Here is an 8417-nt window from a genome sequence, read left to right as displayed (position 1 = left end):
ATTCATTTCTTTTGTCAGATATAGAAATTAAATTTCAATCAGAATTTTTATTTTTATTTCTTTGATAGTTAATTTCTTAGTCAAATTCTTAAAAATTATCATTTTTATAATTGGACAAATTATATCAACTAAATAACTAATAAAAAGGCAATACCTAAAAATAAGAAATACTATGAAATTAATTTATAACCAAACATACACCTCAATATTTTAAATATTTTTCTGTAATCATAATTTATGGGGATGTATATTTTTTATGTTTTACAGGTAACTTCTCCTATGTTATTTTGTTGCATTTTATCTCATGTTGCAGGATTATAAGTATTTGGGGGTTTAATTTGATAGTTCGCATTTCTCCTATCTTTTTTCTAAAAAAGGTACAAGTATGATCTATCTGCTACCTCTTTCCCTAGACTTTGACTTTAAGTGAGAGTACGAAACGCTGAATTGATAAACATTAAACATATTTCTTGATTTTAAATTTTCATTTTCAAACATACTTCAACTAGAAAGTTTTAAAAATGTAGAAACATCAAGTAATCAAACAAGGTTACAAATATATCCACTTTTTGTCCAGCAATATGTGGCAATTCCTCGTTAGGTCTTCTCAAGTGTTTAAACATTTCCCAAATTCATTAATATTTATCACGCCTAATCTAATTCATAATAGTATTATCATATACGAAACTTACTTAATTAGCCACTAGAAAGTAACAACCACCAAATTTAGTGACAATAATTTTATCACTAACAACACTTTCCACATCACAACAAAATAGTCTTAAGGATTTCTAGATATAATTTCCTTTTATCTTTTTATTTGTCTTCACATGTTTTGTATTTTAGTATCCAACACCTTATTTTGCACCACTATTATTTTAATTTGACCTACTGTTTTTATATTATTTTTTTAATGATCTTATTCTCTTTCTTATAATTTCATCTAAAAATTTATATTTTCTTTGTTTTTTTAATGAAGTTCATATAAAGAATGTTCACTGAAATTTAAAAAAATAAAATTTTTTAGATGGTGAATATATTATTTATGTTCAGTAATGAAATTTCTATAAGGAATGTTTACATGAATAAAAAAATGAAAGTTTTTAAATGGTGAATATATTATTTTATTGAATAATAAATTTAATGGAGGAAAAGTAGGAAACATAAATATTAAAAAATATTATAAGAAAATTAGTGGAAAAAAAATATAAGGACCATAACTAATAAAAAAAAAATTTATAAAGTTAGTGGGAAACGTGTAGGGACCATAAAAATATAAAAATGTTAAAATGAAGTTAGTGGGAAATATGTGGATCATAAGTATTACTTTTTAAAATATTAAAATGAAGATAAATAAGGTTATGTTTGTGTAAAATTTATGATATAAATAGAAGGATTCTTTATATGAACAACAAATAGAACACCTAAAATGATAAATGAAAACTTCTTTAAGAAACAGAAGGATTAATATCTTTTCATCTTAACCGCTCATCTTTAATTTCCACTTTTTTTTGTTAAAATTTTCAATTTAATTTTCCTTTCTACTACTCTCTATTTTCATTTGTTTTTCGTTTTCACTTTTTTTCTCAGATCTCAATGTAAAACTTAAATGTAAAAAATATAATTTTAGTTGTAAGTTTTTAAAAATTCTAAAAAATTAATATTTAGAAAATATATATTGAAACGAATCTATTAAGATCTCTACTAAGTATATTAATATAAACCAATAAGAAATCATAATAAAAAATTAACACTAAAATTTATAAATTTTATTTGAGAGTAATATATGAAAACAAAAAGAATATTTTTTTTATTTTACACTAAGGTGCAAAATAAAGTGACGTACCATCCTATGGCAGCCACAAGTGTCTCCATTATCACTCTACTCTACTTTGCACTCCTATAAAACTATTACTTTTACATCAAAAACTTACAAACATGGAGCCCAAAAAATATCTACGCTTCCTTGCACTTCTTCTCGTCACTTTCCTTCTTATTGTGTTCATATTCAACAGAGATTCAGACCTTCCTTCTTCTAGAAGCTTCCATTCAGTTAACAAGGCCGCGGTTGAACTCAAGCTTCAACCGCGGCCACGAAAAATTGTATCGCAGGTCTCCGACGTGGCGCACCACCCGTTAGACCCGTTGACTATCCAAGAGATAAACCGGGTCCGGGTCATAGTCTCTTCACACGCGCTCTTTAAAGGGGCAAAATATCACGCGCTTCATTCGGTGGTTCTAGAAGAGCCGCCGAAGGCACGTGTGTTGAAGTGGAAAGAAGGTGATCCAGTTTTTCCTAGGAAGGCTTCTGTTATTGCGCGTGTTGATGGGGAGACGCACGTGTTGAGTGTTGATTTGGGTTCGGGTCGGGTTCAGAAGGTTGATGTGGGTGAATTGTCTGGGTATCCGACTATGACGATTGAGGATATGAATACGGCGACGTTTACACCGTTGGTGAGTAAAGAGTTTAATCGGACGGTTGTGGAACGTGGAGTTGATTTGAAGGACTTGGCTTGTTTGCCTATATCCTTAGGTATGATTGATTTGTCTTATCAAGATTCTTGTACTAATTATAAAAATTTAATACGTAAAAATATGTGATTAGATGACTCAAATAAGATTCTATTTAATTATAGTTTTTCTTACGTATTAGACGTAATATATAAAATAAGTTTGAATAATAAATAATGCTAAATAACCATAATACAACAAGAATTTAGTCCTTGAAAAACACAAATTCTTTGTGAGACGGTTTTACCGTAACATATTTTTTATACATAGGTTACATAGTTTTATTAATATAATTATTATCATATGAGCTTGTTGGTTTAAGGCTATCTCATCGAAAAATAATATATTTCACAAGAATAACTCATATGTGTAAGATTGTTATAATTTTTTATGACGTGTATTGAAAGCTAGAGATATCGGGAAAATAATATATTTTAAAATGCATATAAAAAGTAAAGGAGAAAAAAAGCAAATATGACTTGTATGAATGGATGTGTTATTTGATCGTTTGGACTATCTATTTCACATCACATTACAATAAATCCATATTAGATATTACCAAGTTTTCTGTTGTTGTGAATATTAGATGATATGAACAGAGAGATCGAGTCCCTGGACAAGTTTATGAGAGAAAATGCAAGTGCACCACAAAAAATGATAATACTTCTATAAAGGCAACGTGACACACAAAAATATAACTATAGCTAACATATGATATTTTTTTTTGATTTTTTGCTATTTAACTTTTTATAATTTTATAATTTTTAATTATGTATAATTAAAAATTGTAAATGTACAAAATAGTAAATTGGATAGTGTGAAAACAAAAGATTTTTAACGATAATTAAAAGTTTCAGATAAAATATATCTTAAGGGTCGATGAAACAGTTTAAGTATTTCTTACTCATTAACTCTACATTTTTTTTAACAAATTAAGTCTTCCAACAATTATTATATATTGAAAGAGAAAAGCTCGGACTCCAACAACAATTGTAGAATAATGATTAGAAGATGAGTGAAAAACATAGTATAAATAAGAGACAATAAACGAACCACACAATGTGTTTATGAGATATCTAATGATACCTACCCTCAAAAGATGATTACTTTCATTAATCTATTCAATAATACATTAATGACTAACCAAACACACTTAAGAACAAGCTCTCAAGATAGTGATTTTATTCAACAATAGAGATCACCCACAATCTAATACATAGAAAAAGAAACTTTCTTGATTTTCAACCCTAGCCTTTCTAATGTGTATTAGCCTTACTCTCTTGCTTCTAGTAATGTTCTAAGACTCTCTTATATAGTCTAGCACATATTAGAGGCCCTAGGACCAATAGCTTAAAGCCCAAACAAATCACGCAACTAAAACAAAAAGTCGCATACTGGAGCCTGTTCGACCGAGCAGACCTACTCGACCAGTTGAGCGCTACTCTAGAGCCTTCTGATGAGCTATAGCAACTTGGCTCGACCCTTCACTCGACCTACCCAAGCTTAGCTCGACCATTCGAGCGCCTCAGCAGTGAGTTTCTGGCTGTTGCTTCCTTGCTCAAGTAATCATCATCACCTCAAGCCTTGCCCTTACCATCGTGAGATTTGGTACTTGGCACAACATATATTAATTATTTTTACCGAATAATAACACTTTATACAGATAATAGAAAAATAAATACTTTTTATCTCTTTTATTTTACATCACTTTTAATTTTAATTTGTCCTACTAATTTTGCACCATTTTTTTTTTGTTTTGGTCTCACATTTCTTCTTTTAATCTCTTCCTTAACTTTATACCTTTTCTATCATAACTACTTAGTTTTATCTCTCATTTGTTTTTTATCTCATTTTACAGCATAATTTTTATTTTCACTAACTTTCACTCATCTTGTAATTGATGTAAAATAAGAGCGACATGAAGAGTATCTAACAACTATATGTATGCCGCTACCACTGATGAGAGAAAACAATTAGATAGTCAACATCATTCCCATGACATTAATTTATTGGTTTGGCAAACTCTTAATAGATTAATTGATTGGGTTAACATTAACTTTTAAAAGACGTAACTTTTGTTCACTTTGTATTGGCGGGGGTTGTTGAACTCATTTTAATACTTCGTTAATGGCATCTTTTTATGTGCCCTATTGAAAAGACAAATTGTAGTGCTTTTTTTTTTTTATGTACCCTTAAAATGATTATTTAAGGTAACCATATATGGTTACAAGCTCCTTCAAAAAAATAATTACTTACAAATTCCTTACAATCTTAAAATGACTATTTATAGCCTTACATTACGGTTTTAAAGTGATCAATCTCTTTAGTCTTAGAGTGATCATGTATAACGTTAAAGTGATCACTTAAACAAATATGTAGATTGTATGGATCCGTCACATGGTGATATGACTTATACAAGTCTTGCTATTTTTAGATGAGGCATATACCTTTTTAAAAAGGCAAGTTGTACCCGCTTTTACATGGGCTAAACGGTTGAGCCCATTTGAATATTTTATCTTACAGTACTCTTAAGTCCTAACAACTCTGGTTTGTTGTTTCGGCAAATTGCTTTATTCTTGAGTAAAAAGAACTTATATTCAATTTGTTCTTTAGTTGTAATCCTTAGACTTGTGTGTGTTCACTAATATAATACTCTCTCCGTCTCGTTAGACTCGTGCTATGTACATAGCGATAGCACGAGGCAACGAGTCATAGATTAGATATCAAATACTCATTTCCTCTCGTTGACTCGACTATGTTGCTTGTTATTTGTTGTTTGAACAAAAAATTTAGTTTTTCACTTAAATTCTAATAATGGTATAATGAATCAAGTCCAGGTTGGTATGGCAAGAAAGAGGAAAAGAAAAGGTTGATTAAGGTACAATGCTACTCCATGGAAGACACTGCTAATTTCTACATGCGACCAATCGAAGGCCTAACTGTGATCGTCGATATGGACACTAATGAAGTCGTTGAGATTTCCGATAATGGAAAGGACATTCCCATTCCAAATGCTTTGGACACAGATTATCGTTTCTTGGCCCAAAAAAATCTCCATAAAATCAAGCCAATGAATCCAATATCGATTGAGCAGCCAAAAGGTCCAAGCTTCAATATCGAGAACAGGCACATGGTTAAATGGGCGAATTGGGAGTTTCATCTCAAACCCGATCCTAGAGCTGGGGTGATCATATCTCAGGCCAAGTTTCGAGATCCAGATACTAGGGAGCTAAGAAATGTCATGTATAAAGGAATGACCTCTGAGTTGTTCGTACCCTATATGGATCCGACTGATGCATGGTATTTCAAAACATATATGGATGCGGGTGAATATGGATTTGGGTTACAAGCAATGCCTCTTGTGCCGCTTAATGATTGTCCGAGAAATGCATATTACATGGATGGTGTATTTGCTGCTGGCGATGGAAAACCATATGTTCGATCAAATATGGTTTGTGTGTTCGAAAGATATGCAGGTGATATCGGATGGCGCCATTCAGAGTGTCCCATTACAGGCATGGAGGTAACAACGGTTTTACCTATTTTAATATGGGGGATAAACTGAGTGCGCGCATTTCTCCTTGTCCTCTTCTTGAAGGGGCACGAGTATGATCTGTCCGCTACTCTCCTCCCCTTGGACTCTGACTCGTGCAGGATACTGGGTTGCTGACTCTGACTCTGACTCTAATTCTAACTCCTTTGACCAAGTTTCAACTGTTTTTGTTTCCATTGTGTTTTCGTATAACAGTTAACTATGAATGTCTTATCATATTATCGTTATGTTTATATATTTTTCTGTGTTTAAATTTGTCCCGCAGATTCGTGAGGCTAGACCGAAGGTGACACTAGTTGTTAGAATGGCAGCATCAGTAGCAAACTATGACTATATTGTGGACTGGGAATTTCAGACTGATGGACTCATTAACATTAAGGTTTGTCTGCCTGCATCGTAACTACTTCTATATCGCTTGTGTCACTTTATCGACTGAGATAACCAATTCTTTTCAGACCGAAAAGGGTTGAAGTGATTAACATAACTCTTCATGTATGACTCGATTGTCGCAGGTCGGACTAAGTGGTATATTGATGGTTAAAGGCACACCGTATACAAACACAAACCAAATCCCGAACCAAGAAGACCTCTATGGAACCTTGCTATCAGAAAATGTTATCGGTGTTATCCATGACCATTATATCACATTTTATCTTGATATGGATATTGATGGATCGGATAATTCCTTCGTGAAAGTGAACTTGCAAAGGCAACAAACCGCTCCTGGAGAGTCACCAAGGTCAAGCTACTTGAAAGCTACAAAAAGTGTTGCGAAGACTGAAAAAGACGCACAAATCAAGCTCAAGCTTTACGATCCATACGAGTTTCACATGGTTAACCCGAATAAAAAAACTCGAGTAGGGAACCCGGTTGGGTACAAGGTAGTCCCTGCTGGCACTGCCGCTAGCTTACTTGATCTTGACGATCCACCCCAAAAGAGAGGGGCATTCACCAACAACCAAATATGGGTTACTCCTTATAATAGAAGTGAGGAATGGGCTGGTGGGTTGTTTGTTTACCAGAGTAAAGGTGAAGACACCCTTGCAGCATGGTCTGAAAGGTATTACTTTGCCAACAAAGATCTAATCTAAAATTGTCTACTTCAAATTCTCCTATGATATGTTATATACTCTAATACGCCCCCTCACACGAGAGCTATTTGTGTTAGAAGTGTAGATGCAGCACAGACTCTTCTCATACCTGGCGCTAAATATTCCACTTTGAGTGAGGGGTGGTTGAAATTGGAACCTCTGACCTCTTATCACGCTGGCTTCTGTTGCCATGTCTAGGAACAATCTCAACCAAAAGCTTAAGTTAATGGTTGAGGCCCCAAGAATACTCGGTCTTTTCAGTTCTTCCTAGTTTGACCGCTGGAGAAGAACGATTCACGTGGAAGACCCCAAAAACTTATCTATTGGTTTATTAGCCGACCCCAAATACTCGATGTTAGCGGACATAGCATTTATTTCGAAACATTTCCTTTGATATTGCAGGGACAGGGATATAGAGAACAAGGACATTGTGTTGTGGTACACCTTAGGATTTCATCACATACCTTGTCAAGAAGATTTTCCAATTATGCCAACAGTGTCATCGAGTTTTTCATTGAAACCAGTCAATTTTTTTGAGAAGAATCCCATTCTTGGAATTTCGCCGAACTTTGAAAAGGATCTTCCAGTTTGCCAAGCATCTTCTTCAACTTCTTGAAGGGTCACACTGCTTCAAACTTAATCCTGAGTTTGCTACCGAATGTTGTATGATTGTATGATCATACAGTAGTTCCCAGAATCCCCAAGTCTTTAGATAATGCATAGGGGAGTTTACTTCAATAAGTATATGGAATGTTCCAATGAATGAACTTTATTGGAGTTCACTAATTGACTGTATTATTGATCAAACAGTAATGCTTCAACTCATTTGAGTGGAGTTGATTGTACAGATTATTGAAGCTCATTAGCCATAAACTTGTCTAAGGGAAAACTTTGTTAATGGTTGGCGTATTTCCATCTATACGGATCACCGAGATTCAAGGCGGAGTAAAGATAAACAATAGTTTTCGAAGTCCTGTTTAGTTTACATGTTTTCGCAATCTTGGGGCCTAAAAACAACTACTTAAACTAAAGCAAATGCAATATAAGCAATACAAATTAGCATTTGTGGCTCCTTCATATAGGGGGCCATATGCGGTTGGTAGAGGTGTACAAAACATATCTGATGATCCTTATCTGGCCTTATAACCGAATCCGATCTGATTCGACTTCAAAAATGATTTACAATTTTGCAAAAAAAAAAAAAAAAAAAACAATTCGGCCATAAAACCTGATTTCAATCTGACCTGAAACACCTAACCCGA

At 33.3% G+C, this 8417-nt stretch overlaps 1 protein-coding gene across 1 annotated transcript; it reads left to right on the top strand.

The window, feature by feature from the left end:
- Positions 1 to 1761: 1761 nt before the first annotated feature.
- LOC130800052 (amine oxidase [copper-containing] gamma 2-like) lies at positions 1762 to 8028 on the top strand. The gene is made up of 5 exons (XM_057663395.1): positions 1762 to 2533; positions 5349 to 6034; positions 6330 to 6443; positions 6577 to 7124; positions 7558 to 8028. The coding sequence occupies exons 1-5, from the start codon at positions 1939 to 1941 to the stop codon at positions 7769 to 7771; spliced, it is 2157 nt and encodes a 718-aa protein (XP_057519378.1). The 5' UTR covers positions 1762 to 1938; the 3' UTR covers positions 7772 to 8028.
- The last annotated feature ends 389 nt before the right edge of the window (positions 8029 to 8417 follow it).

Source organism: Amaranthus tricolor, chromosome 14 (assembly GCF_026212465.1).
Source record: "Amaranthus tricolor cultivar Red isolate AtriRed21 chromosome 14, ASM2621246v1, whole genome shotgun sequence".
Classification (NCBI taxonomy): domain Eukaryota; kingdom Viridiplantae; phylum Streptophyta; class Magnoliopsida; order Caryophyllales; family Amaranthaceae; genus Amaranthus; species Amaranthus tricolor.
Note: the sequence above shows the minus strand (reverse complement) of the source record. Positions and strands in the feature narration are given on the sequence as shown.